This window comes from Oncorhynchus gorbuscha, linkage group LG17 (assembly GCF_021184085.1).
Source record: "Oncorhynchus gorbuscha isolate QuinsamMale2020 ecotype Even-year linkage group LG17, OgorEven_v1.0, whole genome shotgun sequence".
In the NCBI taxonomy this organism is placed as follows: domain Eukaryota; kingdom Metazoa; phylum Chordata; class Actinopteri; order Salmoniformes; family Salmonidae; genus Oncorhynchus; species Oncorhynchus gorbuscha.
Genome location: NC_060189.1, coordinates 40,466,384 through 40,492,657, shown reverse-complemented (window position 1 = coordinate 40,492,657; position 26,274 = coordinate 40,466,384). Strand labels below are relative to the sequence as shown.

The following is a 26,274-nucleotide window of genomic DNA, read 5'->3' as shown; positions in this document are numbered from 1 at the left end:
AGGCCCAGGTCAGTGAGGCCCAGCTCAGAGAGGCCCAGCTCAGAGAGGCCCAGCTCAAAGAGGCCCAGCTCAAAGAGGCCCAGCTCATGAGCTCCATCAGCAGCCAATTTGAATTTAGAATTAAAATCAGTGTTTAAGCAACAAAAATGAATGCCTCGAATCGTATCAAACCGAATCGCACCGAATCAATTCAAACTAAAACGCACATGGCCCTTGTTTTAAATGATTTTGACTGTTGTCATATTGTTTTTTTAAATCCCTACTCATGGGCCCAGAGAACCCTCACCCAGGTAGGGTTTTAAAGCTTGGGCATCGGGTTGGGCATGGGTTGGTACCCTGGCACTAAATCCAGACTCAAGCCAGGGCCAATAAAACAGAGCTGGGGTATGAGCAGAGACAACAGCAGCAGGTAACATGGTTTCACTTTAGCATGTCGAGGGCAAAATAGAAACCAAGGGACTGTTCGTGTACTTCTGCCATCGCTGACATATCTTTTTCCATTGTCTCCTAATTGAAACCTTCAAAAATATAATACTTACAAAACTATTAAGATTAAATGGAAGCCTTGGTTCTTTCCCACCAATGTGCCCCAGTGTAAGTCTCCTGATTAGCCCGACCACAGGCAGTGATTAGGGAAGGAAATGAACACCCGTCTAATTGAGTTGGTCGCCATTAAAGGCTTTCAGTGGGCAGCAATCAGAGATTTATTAAACATTAATTTAAACGATTTCACTAGCCAGTTATTAGATATGTATTAGAGATGTAAAAGTTCAATTCAAGCGATTTTACCGGACAGTTATTAGATATGTATTAGGTATTAATTTAGTCACCGAGCAAATTCCATCTGCCTGAACATAAGACAAGCTGTTCAAACGGTGTGTGTGTGTGTGTGTGTGTGTGTGTGTGTGTGTGTGTGTGTGTGTGTGTGTGTGTGTGTGTGTGTGTGTGTGTGTGTGTGTGTGTGTGTGTGTGTGTGTGTGTGTGTGTGTGTGTGTGTGTGTGTGTGTGTGTGTGTGTGTGTGCGTGCGCGCGTGCATTTGTATTTGTGCATGTGTGCATGTTCAATGTAATCTCCTTTAAATCTCCTCTTCAGATGGGGTCCTCCAGTATTGTCTTGTATCAATAGAGTGTTGAAGCCCACAATGTGACCTCCTGGCAGTGGCATTTAAATGGCTCAGTCCCAAGAGAGGACACGGGGGAATTGAGGAATTAGCCAGATTAGTAAGAAGAAGGGTATGTGGACGGTGTGATAATGTGGTCTGTGTTTGTGTGTGTGCGTCTCCCTCTTCATTTAGCTTTTCTTCAATTAAAAACAAATCTGACCTGCTTTTACGCTGACAGATTATTTACACTGTATTGCTTTGTTTTTTTCCACCAGTGAACACACACACACTGTATATGCATACACACACACACACACACACACACACACACACACACACACACACACACACACACACACACACACACACACACACACACACACACACACACACACACACACACACACACACACACACACACACACACACACACACACACACACACACACACACACACCTGTCTAGTGAACAGGTCTAGTGTATACTACGAAAATATCTGTTTACTTTTCATTATTTATTGAACTATAACCTGGCAGTTGCTTTAACATAAGCCTCTACCTTTAAACAAATGCCTTGTGGGAAAGCCAAACATCTGAAAACAGATTGATGTTCTCACTACTGCAGCTCAGCAGGGCTTTAACAAACGTGTATCTATTTACTTATCACTCTTCAAATTAAGTAAATAGCCTCATCATTTCCCTCAACTGGAAAAGTCAATACCTGAGGTGAAGGGCTATTTTTTATACAGTAGGATTCTTAAAGGGAAGAGATAGAGCTATACTTTTATTCTTTAGGCCTACAGTAAAAAAAAATAAAGGGATGGCTGAGAGCCATGCTTCATACAGTATAGTATTTATTATTTCAGAAAGACGCAAAACTCTGCCACTATCTGATTATTGCCTGAATTCAGTTCAAATTAGGAACAAACACACAAACACAAATACACCATCCCACACAACACCATCCAAATTAGATGACAGATTGAGTGTTGGTGTTGCCTAACTCTTATTATTATTATTATTATTACTAGGATGATAATCCCAGATTACTGTACTAGTGTACGCTAGGTACTTCAGCAAACCATGTTACAAGCAGACAGACTACAGTACGGCCGTTGCAGAGCTGAACATACGCTGCGGCCATGGCAATGGTCATTTGAGCCATCTGCCCCGCCTGGGGAAGTGTCAGGTGTCTGTTGCCATGCCTAAGGCAGTCATCAGACTGTGTGTACAGTACATCACACACAGCAGGTCTGTCCACATGTTAGCTCCTTTTTTTATTTGAGGAAAAAGGCCTACAGTGTACAAAACTTTGGTTTTAGCGACAAGTTTTACTAGCTTACCAGTCGTTTATTAACCATATAACATGTACTTATTATATTGTGAAAGCAGTGCATCTATGTAGGCCTACCGCAAAGCTGTTAAGCGTAAGAAATTGGGTGAGTGTGTGTGTAGACTGTATTTATGTTTTGTCTGAGTGTAGATTCCGTATTTTGACGATCCAGCGGCTGTATATTTTAAGCGGCAGTACATTGGCGTGCCGTCCACACAAATACAGCTCGACCCCAGTAAACAGCGTTATTTATTTTAGGATTGTCTGAACTCCTTGTTCACGGCCCAACACATTACAGGGCTGGTCGACACACACGCACACAAACACAGGTCCAACCCCTGACTCAGCCCCCTATCAGAGTGCGTCTATAGAGTCTCTAGCTAGCGAGAGCTCTATGGGTCTTTCTGATAGAGACGCAAAACGCAGACATGCTCCTGGGGTTTTTTAACATTGTCGATTACATATAGGCCATCCATTTTCTTTTCTTGCTCCCTTTGGTGAGGATGTGTTCACAGTGAGAGAGAACCAGTCGCCAGGGCTTGACACACACACGCTGTCACACACACGTTGTCACACACGCTGTCATGCTTCCTCACCCAGTCGACTGAATAGCTTCAATTCAACTGAAGCAGCTTAATGCTCATCCAAGACAAGATAGAGGAAAAAGAGGCCACTCCCTTTTAAAAACATGTCCTGACATAAAAACAACGTAATCTTTACATTCCAGATTCACTGCCGTTTTCTCTGTTGGTTAATGTCTGGGCTTGATGCCAAAGCAGATGCAAATTGCCTTTATGCTCTGTAAACCTAACCTACTAAAGTGGCAGGCGAAGAAACAAGAGAATACTAGAAACAGTAGTATCCTTCTATACTTTAGGAAAAGGAGTTCCTATAGCTGCAATATCAGGATTGTTGTAAGAGGACAGATTCAATTCCAATTTAGTTTAAAACAGCTCAAAATGTATATTTTATTTCAGCAGAAAGAAACAGCAAGTGAACTGACATTACCTCAGTATATTATAAGTGCATGACCACATTGCACACAGTATCTAACAATTGAAAGAAAGAAAACCCTCTACCCAAAACCCTCTGCAATAAAGCAGATAACATTCACTCTCCCTTTACAAATAAAAAAGGCCTTTCTTACGCTCCTTCTAAGAAATCGTAAGAATAAAAAAACCTAACCAAAAGGTTTTCTTTTTAATAAAAAATCAATTTGGGGTCTAACCAATACCAGCTGTGGAGGAAGAAGAGAGAGATGGAGGTTGTGATTGAATCAAAGCAGTTCCAGAATGCTCTGCAACACAAAAGGATGTGATTTTAACACCTGTCATCGCATGATTGGTAAAGAAAAGGGCTCAGGAGGCCCCTGTTCTCTCTATAGGCGTCCTTATCAGTCCCTGCAGGGAGGTCCCATTAACCTGCACCTTGGTGGCTAACCGTGTCGCTAACCACGCTTAGATTAGCACACACACAGGGACAACATACACTGAGTCTGAGAGAGACGACTTAGTAAACAACAAAGCAGAAATGCTTCAAATGAGGTCAGTGAAGCCTCTGGAATAACATGAAAATGATCTATGGATTAGGACTGATGAAGGAAAGACAAAAGGGTGAAATTAAATGGGTAAAATCTGTGTGGCTAAAAGTGAACATAAGGCTATGCACAAACGTAGACATTCAGGAACAGTAAAGGAAATACAAAATGTATAAGATCTTACCTTCATTGCAGAAGCGGCCCTTGTATTCTGTTTTGGAGCAGTCGCACATGGGTTCCCCATCCACCACGGTGCAGCTCCCACTGTTCTCGCACGGGTTCTCGGTACAGCGCCCCTCCGACTCCAGACGAACCCTCAAGCTGCTGAGGAGAACCGGTTCTGTGTTCCCGTACTTCAGATCTGAGATTGTTCCTCTGAAGGGTGGGGCATCACGTGCCGTGGGCAGCGTGAGTGCTGACGTACGGATGTCCAGCGGCACGCCACCCAGGAACAGATCGCTAACAATTTTCATGTGCTGGCGGCTACCTCCGGTGGGCCGCACCTCGTCCGCCTTGACCTGGCCGTCCAGCCCCAGCACCGTCCGCAGGCCGTAGCGGCTCAGTGTGGCAAAGTGCCAGCTGCTGTCGTTGACCCGCTTGTCGGACACCACGGCAGTCTCGGCGCAGTCGATGCTGAAGCGCAGCTGCAACTTGCCCTCCACGACCATCAGCTGCAGGAAGTCGCAGTAGCCACTGTCGTCGAAGTAGAGCAGCAGTGCCGTGGACACGTCTGTCTTGAACTGGAAGCTGAGGTCGCTACGTGTGCTGGCGTCCCAGCGGAGGTAGCGGGCCCACTGGCCGGGGGCCCCTGTGAACTCCAGGCTCAGACACACACCCAGGAAGGCCGAGAGCAGCAGCTGCAGCCTCGCAGACAAGCCCAGCACATCCATAGTCAACAAGGAGGAGGAAGAGGATGAATGAGTTTATATTCCTGAAAGCTTAGATAGCATTGGATGTGATTTAAAAGTCTTAGAGTAAGTATCCAATTCTAGAGGGAGTATCCACAGTTGTATCCAAAAGTGTACTCAGATATGTTTGACACTGCTGAGAGATTTAATACAAAATCAGCAGGGAGTTGGGTGGTAGTTGGGATAACAGTCGTAGGTAGGCTAAGTAACAGTCGTAGGCCATGCACATGAGTAAACTATCCAATCGCTGACAAGCTATGGACAGTAGATTTGCAGATGCCTTTCCTCCTAGTTAAAGAAAGGAGGAGGGAGAGAGAGGAAAAGGGGAGAAGAGTCTAAACTAGTTTCTCCTTCTGTTGCGAAGGAAAGTTTGACCTTTGTAATCCTTTAAAGTCCAAAGAGATTGCTATGGGTAATCATGGCGTAAGGTCCGATTGGACTTGCTCTTCTGGTTGTCAGGGTGATCGGGACGTCCTTCTTCATGTTGCCTGCTTGAATTTGTAGTTCACAGGGGAGCCTCTGGATCTCCTCAGTTCCATCACTGTCAGAAACAGGAAGCATAGGATTTACACACAGCACACACAACATTGATATTCAGACCATCTGAAAAAAAACGGTGGTTTTCAGACACAGATTGATATTTTACAACAGGTATTTTTTCCCCTCACTACTATTTCATCAAGAGGACCCATCTTTATTGATTCCACATTTGTCCAAAATGCTAGTGATGGTCATTCCGAGTCTTTTTGGTGAGCAGGATCATGTAGCTATGTTCAAGTAAAAAAAAAAAAAGTTTATTTGACTCCCAAACAGTTCTTCATTCAAAATGTTTGAGAATCGACCAAAAAAACATGAAGAAAATTGCAAATCTCTAATGTAAAGCCTAGTGATTAGTGCTTTTTGAGTTCGGTTCGGTTTTGGTTTGATTATAAACAAATATCAGTGTTTTTTAGACATTAAATGCACTATGCATTACAGATGTCGAATTTTAACTTGAACATTTTTTTTGTAGCAGATCATTTTCCTGATGCATCAGGAAATTCAAATGAGCCTCGGGAATGGCTAAGATTAGCAGTTAATTTTCTCTTCATGTGGGGGGCAATCGAGTCATTGGGATTAGGGCTGCTATCTTCAAATAATATTCTCTCTCGCACGCTCGCTCTCAAAAGATATAGGCCTAGGTCCCATTACTGCAACATTCAAATGTACAGAAATATCTGAAATGTAGCCATACACATCAACAACCGTCATTTTATATACCTTAATAACACAAGATAGATACTGGTCTCCACTAAGCTACGACATACAAAGGTTGAGTGTATCGTAAGGTTTACGAATGAACTGTCAAAATTGAGTTCAATCATGGCCCGGGGTGGGCTAGCGGCTAGGGTCGCTTCCTTCAGTGTGCACATAGTCCTATGGTGTCCACGTGGGTTTGATGATTTCGCCCCAAGCCCTTTTGGCACAAATAACACAGTCTCCCAAATGACTTGATGTAGTTACACATTTCAAATATGGACAGTCCAGGATTATTTAAACTCTTGATCTTGATAAGCTTAGAGGATGCATGGCTTCACCCAGGTGGGTGCTACAAGTTTGCTTCAGAGGAAGTTTACCAAGGAGTCTACAACAGAGGAGGGCAAGAGGTGACGTGACCTCGGACCATCTGACCATCATTTACCCCCTGCTCAACCCTTCAGCCGGGCTCAGTCGGACGAGATGTGGACTGCACAGGTGAGGAAGGTACGCATGGAGAGCGGATCGGACACAACGGCGTGACCTGTTGGACTTGCACCTGCCTCTGTGTATGACCGTGGAAGATTTTCCACCCATAACTGTCAATAGGCTAACAAATGTTTTGTTTTGTTGTTTTAAGGGCGTCTTTGAGATTATTACTATATTGAAAAGTGCTATAAAAATGTAATCTATTCATATTATTATTATATAACATTAATAATAAATGACCATACCAGACACTTTTGGATAACATAAATTGTGAACAAATACAATATTAACACATCAACATTAGTTTCCATTCATACAAAGTGTCAGGTAAATTGCCACAGTAGATTTGCAATGGTAAATGAGGGAATTATTTATTTATATTGTACAGAATGCGTGTTAAATAGATACATCGGACTATGTTGTTCCGATGACAATGTCAACCAGAGGGCGAACATATGGGGCGGCAGGTAGCCTGTGGTTAGAGCGATGGACTAGTAACCGAAAGGTTGCAAGATCGAATCCCTGAGCTGACAAGGTAAAAATCTGTCGTTCTGCCCCTGAACAAGGCAGTTAACCCACTGTTCCTAGGGCATCATTGAAAATAAGAATAACTGACTTGACAAGTTAAATAAAGGTTTAAAAAAATCTTGAATGACTTTGGTTACAAGCAGGACTGAGGGAGAGGTATAGTGATTGGGCTCACTCTTGCCAAAATAAGCTAAATGGGCTTAATATGCGGCAACCTTCCTGCCTGTGGGTCGACTCCCATTGTTAGGGCGGAGACATGAGCATCTTGTCATTATATACAGATCTCTGACTAAGGAAGCACAGCATAATATTTTAGGGAGCAGTATAGGTGACCAGTAATGGTTCCAATGGAGATCAGCTGTGCAGGTGAATTCAGCGCATATTAATGGTTTAACGAGACAACAATTGGCGGTAATCTAGTGCCATCATTGCAATAGGCCCCTTGTTATTTGATTATATTCCAATATTATTAACCAATATTATTAACCTATCAATAATCACATAATAATAGGTGTGAAAAACAATAATCTACTGTTTGTGTTGGCTAAATTGATGAGTTGATTTGATAACCAATCAACTTTCCTCCAGAGTCGATGATCGCCAACGTTTTATAGTTAGGCTATGTATAATTTGTAGAGGTGGGTAGAGTACTGAAAACCTGTATTTAAGTTAAAGTACTGTTACTTAGATTGTAATTTACTCAAGTTAAATTAGCCTCAAGTACACAAGTAAGAGTAACAAAGTATCCAGTAAGAAAACTACTCCAGTACTAGTTACACATTTAGTTTGTTTGTTTTTTTACAATTTATGGCAAACTGTGACAGCAAACAAAAAGGACAACAACTTGGTGTAATTGATTTGACGTGAATTTAATATTAAAGCCTGCCAGCACTATCTTGCAGATGTCCCCCAGCACAGGTACTCACCAATGAAGACTGACGTCAAACAAGGTACGTGGGCTGTACAATTTCAACTACGTTCATTCGATGTTGACTTAATATCAATGTGAACAATGTCATAAAAAGGTATATGGTACTTGAGACATTGGAAATTTTTTACAATTTCAATAGCATTAATGAAAAAGTATTTCACAATATCATATATATGCCATTTAGCAGACGCTTTTATCCAAAGCGACTTACAGTCATGTGTGCATACATTCTATGTATGGGTGGTCCCGGGGATCGAACCCACTACCCTGGCGTTACAAACGCCATGCTCTACCAACTGAGCTACAGAAGGACCACATCATTTCAAGTGCATGTGATGTTGAATGCATATTATACTGAACAAATATAAAAACGCAACATACAACAATTTCAAAGATTTTACTGAGTTAAAGTTCATATAAGGAAATCAGTCGATTTAAATAAATGCATTACACCCTAATCTATAGATTTCACGACTGGGAAAACAGATATCCATCTGCTGAACGCAAAGATACCTTAAAAAAAGGTAGGGGTGTGGATCAGAAAACCAGTCAGTATCTGGTGTGACCACTATTTGACTCATGCAGCGCGAGTTGATCAGGCTGTTGATTGTGGTCTGTGGCATGTTGTCCCACTCCTCTTAAATGGCTGTGCGAAGTTGCTGGATATTGGCGGGAACTGGAACACGCTGTTGTACACGTCAATCCAGAGCATTCCAAACATGCTCAACTGGTGACATGTCTGGTGAGTATGCATGCCATGGAAGAACTGGGACATTATCAGCTTCCAGGAATTGGGTACAGATCCTTGCGACATGGGGCCATACATTATCATGCTGAAACATGACAGCAGGTGAATGGCACGTCAATGAGCCTCAGGATCTCGTCATGGTATTTATGTGCTTTCAAATGCAATTGCGTTCATTGATAAATCTAGATAAGATAAATCTATGTAACTGAGGTGATTTGGTCAAATGTAACGGAGTAAAAAGTCAGTTACTTCCTTCAGAAATTACTTGAGTAAGAATACAAGTAAAATACTAGTTTCTCCGAAAAACTCAAAGGGCAGTAGTAGACCAGATTCAAACCCATGCCTGGTCTTGCACATGTGTGCCGTTCTCAGCGCTTGTACTGGCTGGACCACAAAGGCACTGATATAACCATGAATGTATGTCACCGATTGGTGACCTTGAACATATAATAAAACAATTGATGTAATAAATATGGATTTTCCTTAGCAAAAATGACATCTAACCCCTACAAATAGGGTCCATTTAATCCCCATAAGAATTCACACGAGACGAGCTTTAACCTGCAAGTAGCTTACACAGGCTACTTGAACTAACCCCAGTGGACCTGAAGTCTAAGTTATTGTAGCCTACAAACACCGCTTCCATTTGCCCCCTGGCGACAATTCTAATTATTTCTTGCTCACCAAGCAAGGAGTTTTTGTACGGAGTTCAATAAGAGTGTCGATTTTGGTTAACAAAAAAATGGAATGGCTTATTTGATGGAATAGATGTTTTGTAATGGTTAGGTTGTTAGGAGTATACTTGATATAACTAGAACAAGTGACATCCCGGCAACCTTTTGAAAAACGACTTTATATCGAAGTTGTGCCTGGTCGTCACTAGTTGCCATAAAGTCATAAACCTGCCTATTTCTACAATTTATCTTCTTAAAATGGGATTTTAAACCTTATCCTAAAGTTAGTTTAGAATTTGTGGCTGTGGAAAGCGTTGTGCCTGTTGTTCACATGCGTATCTGCCCTCTCGTTGGTTAGAATGGTTCAACCTGATCTTGCCTCCTCCTGACTGCCTTCCATTTTTGAAGATATGTATTTTCATTGTTATAGGGCCACTAGAGTATCTGGTCAATATAATCAAAGATTATGGATTTACTGACAAGAGACATGTCTCTCCGTACAAACAAAGGGAGTCGTTGTGTCACGCCCTAGCCATAGAGAGGTTTTTAATTCTCTATTTTGGTTAGGCTAGGGTGTGACATAGGGTGGCTCCCCAATGGTGGAACAAACTCCCTCACGACGCCAGGACAGCGGAGTCAATCACCACCTTCCGGAGACACCTGAAACCCCACCTCTTTAAGGAATACCTAGGATAGGATAAAGTAATCCTTCTCACCCCCCCCCCCTTAAAAGATTTAGATGCACTATTGTAAAGTGGCTGTTCCACTGGATGTCATAAGGTGAATGCACCAATTTGTAAGTCGCTCTGGATAAGAGCGTCTGCTAAATGACTTAAATGTAAATGTAAATGGTGGGCATTCTATGTTTATTTTCTATGTTTGGGATTTCTGTGTTTGGCCGGGTGTGGTTCTCAATCAGAGGCAACTGTCTATCGTTGTCTCTGATTGAGAACCATACTTAGGTAGCCTTTTCCCACCTGTGTGGTGTGGGTAGTTATTTTCTGTTTTGTGTGTTTTGCACCTGACAGAGCTGTTTCGGTTGTTCTTTTGTTGCTTGTTTAGTGTTCAGCTTTACCATTAAAATGATGAACACATACCACGCTGCGCTTTGGTCCTCACCTTCTTCCACCAACGGCCGTTACACGTTGTCCACACAGCAGCATGGTGGGCTGTCTGGCTGCCACCTATCTTTTATTTGGATTGGTGGATGTATCTCATTATTGTAATCCTTTTTTGAATATTCAATGAGAGTTGTTGACATCAAGCAACTGTATTAAATGGAGGGACCAGTACGAAGAAAGTATGAAAATGTATGCACTCACTACTGTAAGTGGCTCTGGATACGAGTGGCTGCTAAAGGACTAATGTTAAAAATAAAAAAAATTATATGCTACTAGCCTCATGCTATGAATATGCATGGCCAAGTGTTTTTTCTCAAAGATGCCGGGATGTCACATGTCCTACTTATATCAGTATACTCCTAACTTTAGCATTATGAAACTTCTATTTGATCCAATTAACCAAATAAACCATTCATTTTTTTTCACCATACAAAATCTCCTTTGGTGGGCGAAACAACCTGCTGAGCTGGGCCTCACTTCCTCTCTCTCTCTCTCTCTGATATAATGGATAATCTGTGGTTCTCTGTCTCCGGACAAGTAGGCACGCTAAACTATGTAGAATGTTGGCCTGTTGGAAACTACATCACACAGTTCGGACTTGATTTATGTGATTTATCTCTATAGAAACTGCAGTCAGAAAATGCGCATTGAGCTCCCTGAAAAAAAAAATGGAATTCAAATACCTGAAACGACATCCGTCAATTAGGCTAGTTGTTTGAAACCCCCAAAATAACAGACATTTCGGTTAATCGCTAAGCAAACGTAGGCTACCATGCATTATGTCCGATTTTGAAGATTGTGATATGCGTGTTCAAATAAGATATATTTTTTTACAAACTGCAAACATTTTCGTGGACCAGAATGAAACGCTCTCCTCACTTTTGTTTCCGTAGTAAGGATTCATCACCTTCAGAGAATGACTGTTACTTCTATGCAGATAATCGTTGTTTGAAGCTAAAAAAAAAAGCAGTTAAGTAGCACTATGCAAACCAGGGAGCCAAATAAACGGCTCTTTTACCGATGCAATTCTCGTTGTTCACCAAAAAGAGACTTACGTACGTTTGCAAACGAGCCATCACTAAAAACTGCTACGGACATGTGAAGACATGCCAATTTGGAAACACAGACAAATACTGTACTATTGAACCAGAACAAATAAAATAGCAGGATCTGTGTGCATAATTCATTGTATCTGATGTTAGAGATACAATTACCAGTCACCAAACCTAATTAAAAGTGGCAGGTTTTTTTCTCTCGGTAAAGGTCTAGGCCCTATCTATCATCTGCTAGGAAAATTAGCACCATTATTCTGCTGGCAGCCCCCGACTATCAATCAGGCCAGCAGAGATGGCCCTTATCTGATGGCCAGGGGAATGAACGGGGCTTTCTGCTGACTGCACCATACAGATGGACAGAGAGAAACCACAAAACAAAGGAAGGAGAGACACTAGAATACTAGAGACCTAAATACGCAGGGCCAGAGACAAGAGAGACCCCAATGCCTAAACAGGTACAATGTCTAGAGAGACCATGTGACCATGTGTTGGACAATTCTCTCCATTTCTCCCCAGTGAACTTATTCTTTGCGTCAAGATTGTTGCTAACATGTTTCCTAACCTAACTATCCGATTGTTAGTCCCATCAAACATTGAGTTTTGTAATATTAAACACAAGATTCAGGGTCTGGTTGATGTAATTTCTTTAGAAATGTTTGTGTTTCATTCTATCTCCAATCTGTTCTAGGCTAGTCTACTGAAAATGCATTTTTACGGGCCAGATTTCTGTATTTTGGGACTATATCAACAATTGACTAATTAAACAAATACCAAAACAATGGGGCGGAGTTCTCCTTTAATGAGATGTAACAGTTTATGCCAGGTCCTTTTAGGATTCATTCATGAGAGCTGTCCTCGCGGTAACAAAATACACACTAAGTTGACCCACATTTCCATCTATCTTGAGACACAGATAAGGTTCTCGATAACCATAGGCTTGCACTACTCCAAAATGCAGAGATAGAGAAACCAAAAAGACAGAGAAATTGAGATCGATGGACAGAGAGAGCAAGCGAGTGAGAGAACCACCCAGTTCAACACTGTCTCCACTGCTCCCCAACCCAAATAGAAGCCAGGGTGTACAGTGCGCCAGCGCTACTCTCAGACACACAGTCAAATCCCTGCTGACATATCAGCTTGATGTGTGTCATCGCTGGGATATACTGCTCTGTGACACTGTAGTGATGTAATGACAAGCCAGCGTCTGGCCATCAGCAGCCTGCCCCACGACCAGAGATATCTACAGTAGCCTACACTCACCAGGAACACACACATAGAAAGTTTGGCTTCTACCCAGTATGGTTTAGTATACCTATCCAGGCCAGTTAAACGCAGCTATAGTTCTCCCCCATGTTGAGAGGAACTTCAAGTATTACGATAACAATAAGCAGGGTTAAGTTCCACCGCCCCATACAGAGGGTAACCGAATAGGCATCTAACCTAATAGGCACCCTGTGTCCCTGCCAACAGTCTCAGCCCTCGGCTCGGTACCACAGGACAAAGGCCCCAGCAGTCAGCATGGGCCCACTGGACCGGAACACACTGGGCGGTGTGTGTGTGTGTGTGTGTGTGTGTGTGTGTGTGTGTGTGTGTGTGTGTGTGTGTGTGTGTGTGTGTGTGTGTGTGTGTGTGTGTGTGTGTGTGTGTGCGTGTGCGTGTGCGTGTGTGCGTGTGTGTGTTCTTTTGTTGCAGGTGGATGGGCAGGGGTTAAAAGGCTAAACTGCATGGACCATTGTTCCCATTGATAGGAGTCCGCCGCTCCTCACAGGGAAGACACACACAGGGACAAAAGCAGCCGGGGTTTGGCCTCCCATTAGAAAACAATAAGCGGAGGGATGGAAGGCAGGGGAGGGAATCTGAGAGAGCCATGTTAATAAGAGCAGTCTCTTCATTGGCCCTGACTGTCAAACAGACACACCTCACTGATGTGTCTAGTACCACTGCAGGTGCATTGAGTACACACACTGCCGTGGCTTCACACACACTCTGGATGCTGGAACAAAATGTCCTCTGTGGCAGTCAGCTGATATAACGGAAGAGGAGGATGCGTTCTCTCTCTCTATCTCACACACACACATTTTACTGTGAGACTCTCCAATTTCCCAGTCCTCCACCAAACATCTCGTCCTCCACGCAGACTTTACACACACACACCCTATAAACAGTGAGTCACCTATATCCCTGCTGCCAACCTACACACACAAATATACACACACCTTCGCTCCCCTGCAGTACACACACTTTCTCTCTCTCTCTTTGATATGGAGGGGGTACACAGTCCAGGAACGGTGTGTGGATGACATCACCACCAATACGGCAAGCCAGAACTAAACCAGTCATGTGTGTGGTATTGAGGGGGCGGGGGGGTATGAGAGAGCAAGAGAGAGACTAATAGAGGGGAGGATGTATTTTCTGGTGAACAGATACAGTCTAAATCATTATTGTCTAATGACTAATCTAAGAGCATTGGGGGAAAGCAAGGCTCCCCCTAAATTGTTCTCACCTATCCAATTTAGTTTCAGTGATGAGCAAAGGAAGGGATGGGGAGAAAGAAAGGAGGAGAGGGAGGATTTGTCTATTTGTACAGACTGGCTGGCACCGACTAAAAAACACACTTTACTCAATTGTGTCCGACATCAGCAATTACAATGAATAAGACCAGATACAGACCAAATAATACAAATACTATGTTCTGTTACATCATTATTATTAAGAAAGAATGGGATGAGAAAGTAGCGACGGAAAGAAGGGAAGGGGGAGAGAGGTAGGAAGGAAATGTATTTGTAACAGTATTTACACAGCCACACAGACAGGTACAGACAAACAGGCACAGCCTAAATAATCATTCATGCTACAGCATTGAGTGGGTGGAGGCAAAGTTCCCCACCATGTTGCTTACACCTATCCAATTTCGTCACACTTGTGATCTAACAAAATGGAGGGGGGGATCCATTTGTTAATATATCCCACCAGCTACAGACAGGCAGAGACATAGGTGCAGACTGGTGCACAGCCTGGGTAGAAGGGAAAAATTGACAGATTGGTCCATTTTAGAATATGATCAAACGGGCATGATTTCACCAGTTTCACCATAAAAAAGGGAGTATAGGGAGAAAAATACCCCCCCCCCCCCTAAGTATTCTAGTATTTCAGTGGGCACAAGTGGCCACAGCCAAACGGGCAGAGCCATGAGTCCAGCCCGGTGCCCAGCATGGGTAGAGAGAGTGGGCATTCAGCTCTCTGCAGGAAGAGAGACAGAGACACACCTCCTCTGGGTGACGGGGGACGGAAGGGAGGGGAGAGCCGTTCTGCTGCAGCACCTCTCTCCTGCATTACATCACCCCCACACTGCACACACACACACACACACACACACACACACACACACACACACACACACACACACACACACACACACACACACACATACACACACACACACACAGCTACATTCACACCCACCCACCCACCCACGCACACACAAACACTGGTAGCAATATACTGCTGCCACACACACACACACACACTGCAACGATGCTACCAACACTAAGCAATCAACCGAGGTCTGCATCCAAGAAAAACCCTGTTTGATTTATCTATCGTTCTAAACGATTAATAACACCCCGTCTCCTGCATTACATCACTCTACTGCAACACTTGCTCAGCCAAACACACACACACACACACACAGTTAATGCATATGGTGGGCCAGTCCTCACACCACAGAGAAAATCCCTGTTTAAATTAATCTAGTTGATCTTTATCTTCATTTATCTAATTCAAATAATCCTTAACCTGCATTACATCACTCTGCAGCAACACACACACACAGACACACACACACACAAACACACACACACACAACCAATACTAACCCATGTCTACATACATGTATAGACATACTATGAATAATAATGCTGGTGATATTCTTAATCATTTCACTACTCTACTTCTACCATACATCATTCTGTAGCAACATCTGCATAGTAGGGAAAGACTCAGCATGCACCCAGAAAACATATAGTAAACACCTTTAATTTGACAAAAGTAAAAACATATATTTTATATTTGTTATAAATGGTGAAATAGAAATTGTGTTTTTATTATAATTGTTAGTATGTTGCTTTACATTTACTATATAATCTCTTGCACCCTCAATTTTGTTTCGTCATTTGACACCTATGTGTAATTCGTCCTTGTGTGTGTGTGTGTGTGTGTGTGCGTGTGTGTAGTTTTACGCACACGCACACCAACAAGTATATGCACGCGCGCGCACACACACGCACACAACAAATAGGCCTATACAAAATGAATTAGATGAAATTGCAGGGCCTTTCTCAGAAGCATGAAATTACTGTGAGCTGTTGAACGTCGTTTTATTTAGGAAGACATGACGCAATTTCTACAACTGGAGATTATTTTTCCTCCCTCCGCATCTTTAATCACGCCCGTTAAATATTGTATTATTTGAACTACATTACACTTCGTGTGAAATAGGCCTACGCACTCAGACAAACATAATAGGACATTTTTCATCTGCGTCAAAAATATGTTATAATCATCATACAATTTTTTTTAAAACGTTGAAACACTGTTTTGTATTTATTTATATGGAAAATGGAGCATCCTCAATGATATTGTGAGTAGTAGCCTATTATGTGAGTAATATTGTGCCCCCTCTCCCGCCCATACGGATTAACGTTACCTTGAGAGCCCTTGGCCGTTTTCGGTTGATTTGTCAAAGCAGTTAATCGCCTGCCAACCAGCGCCCAGAAAGCAGGACAGCCAAATTAAACCACGCACCAACCACCGCCCGGCACCCCGCAGACAGTACAGCCAAATCACACAACCGCACAATAAACACATGAGCAGGGCAGGGAATGCGCATAGCACGACCGCATAGCCTACACCACTTAAATATTGAATTCATCTTTCTTGTGTCTTTCTGTGTTGGCCTAAATGGGAGAAATGTCGATTAGCCTAGGCCTACTTTCATGAAATTATTTAATAATACAAATATGTATTTTTATAGCGGCTATCATGTTTTATTTAACGAGCATCTAGGCCTAATAGTTGGGTGTAATAATATCCGTGGAAAACATTCACGTAAAACAAAAAAGTGTATATTTTGTGGGGGGGGGGGGACGGCATTTTATCTAGATAAAATATTGTTTATTTATTAAATGGTGAATCATGTTTTTTTTAATGTACAAATAAAATAATAACATTGATAGAATCTCTATTTCAACTATAATTTTATGGTAGTGCATTGGACTGCTGCTACCTTTTAGGCCTTGCTTGCTGTGTGAGAAAAGAGACGCATTTCACAGGGGTCACGCCCATTTCTGAGGCATTTCTGCCCGTTGAAAAAGCCTGATAAGGAGTTTTCCCTGCATTCTGATGTATTCACTAAGCCTATTACATTGTAAATCCCAAACATCGAACGTGTGCCACAATGATAAATTAACTTCAAACGTCACCAATTCTGCTGGCAAATTGCAGTAGATTGTATTACTATTTCATCACGACTGGCGAAGGTGCTGATCAGACCTTTATTGGAGAAAAATCATGAGGTCAAAACGTGACAATTTTAACCATTTTGTGATCTCTTACATGATTTTCCTACAGTAATTTATCTATTCCTGATTTAAGACAAAAACATGAAACTATAAATGGTGTTCAAATGCATGATTTAAAACAAAGATGCAGGGAGTTAATAGTGGCGTTATATTTCTACTGCAAAATTGTTGTCTGTTTTTGTGAGCTGTTAGATATTGATCATCTCAAATCCAACATGCATTCTTCTAAAATGTGAGAGATTGGCTGCATTACATGGTTCATTTCAAAGAAAAAAAATCCACCAGCGTGTTCATACATGTCAGATTTCATGGAGATCACCAGCACCCTAAAAACACCCCCCCTTGACGTTCTGCAGAGCTCACGAGCTCATTTGATTCCGTAGGGAACGAATTCTACCCGCCGTCTAAAAAAAACATCACGTTTCCTGCGTTATTTTTACAATCCAAATACAGACTCATATGATGATAAATATTTGACTCTAACGTGTTATATGTTTCCGGTTGTATGGTATGTTTTATCTGCTACAAATGAACAACCCATGACTGTGGGAAAAAAATGTCCATACGAAGAAAACAATGCTTTCTTCTCCACGATATTCTAAATTGAGATGGGTCTATTTCGTTAAAATGAGCATACACGAATTCATCTGTAAAATAATATAATTTTAGAGGGAAAGGGGGGGGGGTGCAAATGTCTGGTCTCCATCATGGTGTCTGCAGTGTAGGGGCAATCAATGGGAACATAGAAGGTCATGTCCCCATATCAAATTCAAAGCAGCATTCCCATGTCTGAATTGTCTTTTATCTCACAGTATCAAAACAGACAACATTGTCTGTCTTATTTTAGACATAACCCATCGGTTGTTTTCCCTGACTATGCAGAACCGGAATTTGAAATGAATTTGTTTACTCTGAACCGTCATTGACATTTAAAAATAGCCCCATGCACACTGGCGGTCGTAAGACACTGGACACCCCTGTATCCATTATTCAAAGCTACTTTTCGGGCGAGAACTAAATGCGTGGTTTGGAAGAGAGTCGTAGCCTAAGCAAGCATTTATTTAGCGTCATTTTTTCTTGTTATGATGCCTGTAATGCTCTGTGTTTTATAAAAAATTAATAATTCCGATTATAAATATTGCCTGTGGCCACGAGCTGAGCGATGTGACCGTAATTCTGGCATTCCCGCGGGGCTTGTCCATGCCTGTCACCCTGGCCTCGTTGGCCGGGGAATGGGCAGAGAATCACCCGAGCCGTCATGGCCGGAATGCCCCATTTGTAGGCCTACCCGTAAACCACCCTGCAGCAAAAGCGACCTTATTCGTCGATATCATTATGTTTCCAGTCAATTACTAGTATAGTGCAATGCTTAGTCTATGATTAGGTAGTATTGACCACATGTCGACGTTCTCAACGTCCCAACTTGTTCCAGACTGTCGACAGCCGAAACTACAAACATGTTCAAAATGTCTACTTTAACATCCCAGTTCCAATCCAAATGTGTTCCGAAGGAACGATTAGAACTATATTTTGGATGTTTGCTAGTCATGACAAGAGGAGCCCTTTGGCAAGTAGAAAATAGAGCACGACTGACCTTAGTTATGGGATAATATCCAATGCACAATAATCCGACATTAAACTCCGGTAATGTTTAAATCCAGGTTCGTAAAAAAAAAAAAAAACGATTAGAATGAATAAACACGGTGCCGATTAAAGCGAGACTTCTGACACAGTACCAGACGTTAAATCGGGGCTATTGGGCTGTTCTTTCCTCTGTCGCTCTCCAGTCGGTCTCCGCTACAGTGCATCACAAGAGCCGCGCGCTCGATCCGTGCGACTGGCGACCGATCTCGGGATGTTCACACTCACTTCGCACGGGTCCGCCCTCTCCTGGTCTCTCCTCAGCACCACCTCCGCGCGCGCCCCATTTAAAGGCGTAGTCTGGGAGAGACACAGCAGTGAAGGCATGATTTTCACAGAGCATGCCGTGGCGTGTATGTCTGGAATAGGCTATAGTTAAAAAAATCGGTAGAGACGGTAATATTTGCATAGCTGTGTTGCACAAACAGAGTAATGTGGAAAAGTTGCATAATTACTCATTTCTTCCTTAAATGACAATTATATGGTTTACAAAGTGATGCGCAAACCCAAAACGCACCTCCAGATAGGTCTACATAGCCTATTTGTATTAAAACATTGAACAATAAATGTTTTGTATAAAACTGAGACACTTGGATCAGACTGCCAGCGCCTGGCGCTGCGCTTTTTCATATTCCAGACACGTGGGTGGATCTCAATAGACTGTGGAAGATTTCTCTCCTGGCCCCTTTTTCCTTCAACTGATCTCATAGAACGGGACAGGTGAGTAAAATAATAATAGGCTACCTACCTCCATAGCCGGCCTCCGCCATATTACTTTCACCTATCCTGCCTGTATTTCAGTGCAGATCAGTGCTCTGACAATGTCTCATAAATGGATGAATGAAGTAATTCAGATTAAAATAATTGAATACATGTTAATTTCATTGAATTATATTGATGAAGTAGAGCAGAGTGAAAGCCACTTCAGACTACGGAGAGGCACGCTTTTAGCGTGAGGCAGGCCTACAACCTCAGAGCTGAACTCAAAAGAACACCACGTGGAGCAGGACCACGGAAAGCACAGGCCTTGTCACAATCGACAAGATAATAGCTATTCTAAAACGGAGAGTGACACAGACAAACATATTTTAAAAAAGGCCCAGTCACACACATTTCCAAGGCGGCAAAGGTCCGGATGGATAAGGTCATTTATCCGTTTGCGACTCCAAACGGTTCACAACCCTCTTGTTGGCGGAGAGAACATTTTGCGGTTTTAAATCGAATTTCCTGCAGTTCTATACGTTCTTCCATGTGGTATGTTTGTTTATATAATACCGGGGGTCGAAGCCTGGGTGAGTAAAAAAAAAATCTGTGGTCCAGTTGAGTATGGAGGTCATAGGCTAATACCAAGCACGAGTTCAGCATCTAGACCTACTCTTAGCCCAACCATAATATCTCGAACAACAGGTGTTAAACATGACATAGACCCATAGCCCAAATGATCCATCACAAACCTGGCGGATTATTTAATTGAACCTCGGCCCCAGCCATGGATCGAACTCTGCTGGCCGGCAGAGCAAAGCCGCTCCAAAGCTCCATGGTCATGATGGATGGATCTGCTGAGCGGCTGCGCCGGTTCACAAACACTCTCACAGTAAGCATGTTACCTTAGCAGCATCTCCCCTCTTTGGCAAATATTGTGCAGCATGGGGCCCAGGTACTGTATATTTGATTTTGTTGTCAATTAACCATTTCTTTATGGATTTTGATTAGTGCTTAATGTTATTGTCTTGGGGCCAAGAGTCAGCCTCCTGGCAGAGGGAACCAGGTTTTTGGCTAAAATGTTCATAATGGTGTTGCCCTTAAAGGTCATGAACATTCCAAATCATGTTTTTAATTCAATTGGATGATATTTGGATGAATCCAGATTTTTAAAAACTATGATGACCAAAGTATGAAAAATTACTGTTGCTTCTATATTGATCAAATTTGATCAGAAAGTTACAGGTCCCCACCCCCATGTTAAACAATTTGATTCAGGGGGCAGAATTATTAAGGGGATAGGATTGCTTCACCCTAACTCTAATGATAATATACCAATGGTAACATGATATTCTCTTACATAATTTAAATAGAGTACTGCCTTGTAACCAACATCAGAGAAGGCATGCTTGCAGAGGGATGTGGTTTATATACTGTAGTTAGATAGCTACTCTACTGGGTCCAAAATTTAACTGTAGGGCGTCAGCACATTTAATTAAAAGTTTACATCTATGGCAAAGACACTTATATGTCTACCCTTTCATCTGTGTCTGCTGTTAGCAAGTTACTGGCTAGCTTGGTCTTCAGCCAGCATGGAACAAAAGGGGGGAAAGGGTCACTCAAAACTCTGATACAGTTGTCATGTCAACACATCTATCAGTGCTGCTGTGAACTGCAAGAGTCATGCCAAAACAAGAGATTCATTTTTTTTAATTCAATGTTGTTTAGGTTGCTTTGCGTGTCACCAAATTTGCGTGACATGATTTTACTGCAACACAGCGTTTCAATGAGCTGTCAGTCAAGGCGAGCTCATGAATATAAGCTCCCCGTCCACTCAGCCTGTCTTTTCAAACTTCCTAGTATTTAGTCATGAAAGAAAAACATAATTTTTTAAAATGTTGAGCATTTCTATCACCTCAAAAATATTATGGATGATATTTTAATACCTCAAAAGGCTATTTTAAATGGGAATCAGAATGACTGGTCGAGACCACAGGACTAGTGGAAGCAACAATATTGCTCAGTATTTGCATAATTTATTTATACAGTCTTTTTTTGCTGATCTTTATCAAGGCTGCCAATAATTATGGACCTGCCTCTATATGTTTGGATATGTATTACCATATAGGCTCGGAGGGGGGTATTTGATTTGAAATTTTAGGACCCCTGTAGGTATCAAAAAAATAATAATATGATAAAATATTGAATTTGACCTTTACTTCTATAGCCCATAGAAACACATTGAATAACACATTGATAAATGGCAAAACAGTCAACAAATAAAACGAGGTATAAGGTTTTGAAGTGTCAGTCTTAATCTAGGAGATATAAGAAAGCTCAGAAAATATTTCGTTTTTTGGATTCAAATTTGACACCTTTTTTCTGTTGGCACAAAACTACCTCCATTCTTAAATATTTTTTTTCAACCAGTACCTTGTTACTTTTAGATGCTTATGGGGGTCGTAGAGCAAAACAGAGAACACCATTGTGTTCGTGTGAGAATTATCTTTCCATAGGGTAGATTTTTGTAGGCCAAACCATTCGGTCACAACAGACTTTTTAGTGACTAGACCGATTTTGGGGAATGTCTCATGGTCTGACAAACACTGCTGTAGCTCATACACCTTCCACCACAGATGCAGAAGGCCGCCTTTGGCATATGCGGTAGATTGAGACAGAGCTCATGCACCATATCTCTACTTTAAATTGATGGATTACGATGGGTATTTTTTTATTATGTTACTTAGATTGCTTGGGTGCATCAATAGACTTATTAAACAACACAATTTGGCCTACGTTTTTAAACCAAACCAATTCAATGTTCAATGATTGATAGTAATATGTTTCTTAAAATCAATTTAAAAACATCCCACGTGTCTGTGTGTGCGTGTGCATGTGTCTGGGTGGGTTAGAAGGTGGGTGGGTGTGTTCTGGCACAAAGGGACTGACCATGCCCATGCCTCCAGATTGTGTGGCCTTACTGCAGGACCCAGGGGGCGGCATGACACATTGCCCTCTACTTTTGCTTAGGGCTGTAATTTAAAAAATATATTTATTTATTTATTTAACCTTTATTTTATCAGGGAGTGATACTGAGACCAAGGTCCTTTTTACAGATGAGCCCCAAATTACATAAATTACAGAATATACACACATCAAAATATAACTACAATATACAAGTATAAATAACAAGGTGCACGAAAGCGAAAAGCTGATTTACCTAACTCAGTAGAGACCAAAGGAATTTCGAAAGTTAGCCATCCCTGAGACCGCGTGTGGTAACTTGTATGTTTAAGTTTGGCAAAGATGTTAGGTACAGTGTGACTATTTGTAAAAGTGCTTTTTAAATGAAAACATAGCAATGTATCAACCTATGTGACATCAAAGAGGGTCCACCAACTTTCTGGTAGAGATGGCAGTTATGAGTACTAAAATTGTCACCCATAATAAAGTGTAGTGTGCTATAATAAACTGCATCTAACAGCTTTAATGAAGTGGCAGCTGCGTTTAAATAGATGATGTCGCCATAGTCTAGGACTGATAGGAGCGTTGACTGAATAATCTGCATTCTACTACTTAGCTTAAAAGTATTAAATATTTTTTCCCCTCATCAATCTACACATAAGAGATTGATGTCTGCAAATAAAAAATAATAACGGAATATCACATTTACATAAGTACTCAGACCATTTACACCTTTGGCAGTGATTACAGCATCAAGTATTTTTGGGTATGACGCTACAAGCTTGGCACACCTGTAATTTGGGGAGTTTCACCCATTCTTCTCGAAAGATCCTCTCAAGCTCTGTCAGGTTGGATGGGGAGCATCGCCGCATATCTATTTTCAGGTCTCTCCAGAGATGTTCTATCGGGTTCAAGTCCGGGCTCTGGCTGGGCCACTCAAGGACATTCAGAGACTTGTCCCGGGTCGTTGTCCTGTTGGAAGGTTGAACCTTCGCTCCAGTCTGAGGTCCTGAGCAGGTTTTCATCAAGGATCTCTCTGTACTTTGCTCTGTTCATCTTTCCTTCGATCCTGACTAGTCTCCTAGTCCCTGCCACCGAAAAACATCCCCACAGCATGATGATGATGATGCCACCACTACCTTCACCATAGGGATGGTGCCAGGTTTCCTCCAGACGTGACGATTGGCATTCAGGCCTAAGAGTTCAATCTTAGTTTCATCAGACCAGAGAATCTTGTTTCTCATGGTTTGATAGTCCCTTTAGGTGCTTTTTGGCAAACTCCAAGCGGGCTGTCATGTGCCTGTCGTGGCTTCCATATGGCCACTGTACCATCAAGGCCTGATTGGTGGAGAACTGCAGAGATGGTTGTCCTTCTGAAAGGTTCTCTCATCTCCACAGAGGAACTCTAGAGCTCTGTCAGAGTGACCATCATGTTCTTGGTCACCTCCCTGACCAAGGCCCTTCTCCCTGATTGCTCAGTTTGGCAGCTCTAGGAAGAGTCTCGATGGTTCTAAACTTCTTCCATTTATTAAGAGTGATGGATGCCACTGTGTTCTTGAGGAACTTTAATGCTGCATACATTTTTTGGTACCCTTCCCCAGATCTGTGCCTCGACACAATCCTGTCTCGAAGCCCTACAGTCAATTCCTTTGACCTCGTGGCTTGGTTTTTGCTCTGACATGCACTGTAAACTGTGGGATCTTATATTGACAGGTGTGTGCCTTTCCAAATCATGTCCAATCAATTGAATTTACCACAGGTGGACTCCAATCAAGTTGTAGAAACATCTCAAGGATGATCAATGGAAACAGGACGAACCTGAGCTCAATTTCGAGTCTCATAGCAAAGTATCTGAATACTTATGTAAAAAAGGTAATTTGGTTTTGAATTTTTTTATACATTTGCTAACATTTCTAAAAACCTGTTTTTGCTTTGTATTTACTCGGTATTGTGTGTAGATTGATGAGGAAAATGTGTTATTTAATCCCTTTTAGAATAAGGCTGTAATGTATACAAAATGTCAAGGGGTCTGAATTCTTCCCGAATGCACTGTATCATTATTTTAGTTAGTTATTCGTTATTTATTTTTATGCACTTTAGAGAACAACGTACACTTAGTTTTACCTGCGTTCAATACACATTTCAGATCAACAATTGGTTGAGTGAAGCCAGGTGTGATAAGACAAAGGCAGAACAAATGGAAAATGAAAAGTGGATCGGCGGTGGCTAGAAAGCCAGTAACGTTGACTGCCGAACATCGCCCGAACAAGGAGAGGGACCGAATTCGGCAGTCAACGTTACTGGCTTTCTAGCCACCGCCGATCCACTTTTCATTTTCCATTTGTTCTGCCTTTGTCTTATCACACCTGGCTTCACTCAACCAATTACTTGTTTATTATTTAACCCTCTGTTCCCCATGTGTACGTGAGTGATTGTTTATTGTAATTCGATCCATGTTTGTGGGCTATCATTTGTTGCCTTGTATATTTGTATTTTTTTGAGTAAAGTATTTTGATTACTCATATCTGCTGTCCTACGCCTGACTCCCTACACCAGCTACACATAGGACCACTACAAATGTTTTTCTGTAATATCACAAAGGCAGACTGTAGTTTGAATAGAGGCTGGTCAACCGTGGGGGCAATAGCATACACAACAGTATCATCAGCATACAAGTTCAGGTTACAATTTTTCAATATAGGTAATTGTTACCAATTGTTACTCTAACTTCCATGACGCGCCCTCCTTTGGAAAATCTGATCATGACTCCATTTTGTTGCTCCCAGCTTATAAACAGAAACTAAAACAGGAAACGCCCGTGCTCAGGTCTGTTCAACGCTGGTCCGACCAATCTGATTCCACGCTTCAAGATTGCTTCGATCACATGGACTGGGATATGTTCAGGATAGCGTTGAACAACAACATTGATGTATACGCTGATTCGGTGAGCGAGTTTATTAGCAAGTGCATCGGTGATGTTGTACCAACAGCGACTATTAAAACCTTCCCCAACCAGAAACCGTGGATTGATGGCAGAATTCGTGCAAAACTGAAAGTGCGAAACACTGCTTTTAAATCAGGGCAAGGCGACTGGAAACATGCATGTATAGAGACAAAGTAGAGTCGCAATTCAACGGCTCAGACATGAGAGGAATGTGACAGGGTCTACAGTCAATCACGGACTACAAAAAGAAAACCAGCCCGCCGTGGACCCAGATGTCTTGCTCCCAGACAAACTAAACAACTTCTTTGCTCGCTTTGAGGACAATACAGTACCACCGACACGGCCCGTTAACAAAACCTACGGGCTCTCCTTCACTGCAGCTAACGCGAGTAAAACATTTAAACCTGTTAACCCTCGCAAGGCTGCCGGCCCAGACGGCATCACTAGCCGTGTCTTCAGAGCATGCGCAGACCAGCTGGCTGGTGTGTTTATGAACAAAATCAATCAATCCCTATCCCAGTCTGCTTTTCCCACATGCTTCAAGAGGGCCACCATTGTTCCTGTTCCCAAGAAAGCTAAGGTAACTGAGCTAAACGACTATCGCCTTGTAGCACTCACCTCTGTCATCATGAAGTGCTTAGTGAGACTAGTCAAGGATCATATCACCTCCACCCTACCTGACACCCTAGACCCACTCCAAATCGCAATCACACTGCCCTAACCCATTTGGACAAGAGGAATACCTATGTAAGAATGCTGTTCATTGGTTACAGCTCAGCATT

General features: G+C 42.1%; 1 protein-coding gene across 16 annotated transcripts in view; it reads right to left on the bottom strand.

Moving 5' to 3' along the window:
- nrxn3a (neurexin 3a) overlaps positions 1–19,092 on the bottom strand; it is a 488,613-nt gene extending 469,521 nt beyond the window's left edge. For all 16 annotated transcript variants that reach the window (XM_046308247.1, XM_046308250.1, XM_046308262.1 and 13 more), the window contains exons 1-2: positions 18,836–19,092; positions 4,157–5,421 (exon numbers count right to left, since the gene is read on the bottom strand). In XM_046308247.1, coding sequence (XP_046164203.1) covers positions 4,157–4,862 — 706 coding nt within the window. In that variant the 5' untranslated portion in view covers positions 4,863–5,421; positions 18,836–19,092. The remainder of the gene's footprint in view (positions 1–4,156; positions 5,422–18,835) is intronic.
- Positions 19,093–26,274: the final 7,182 nt, after the last annotated feature.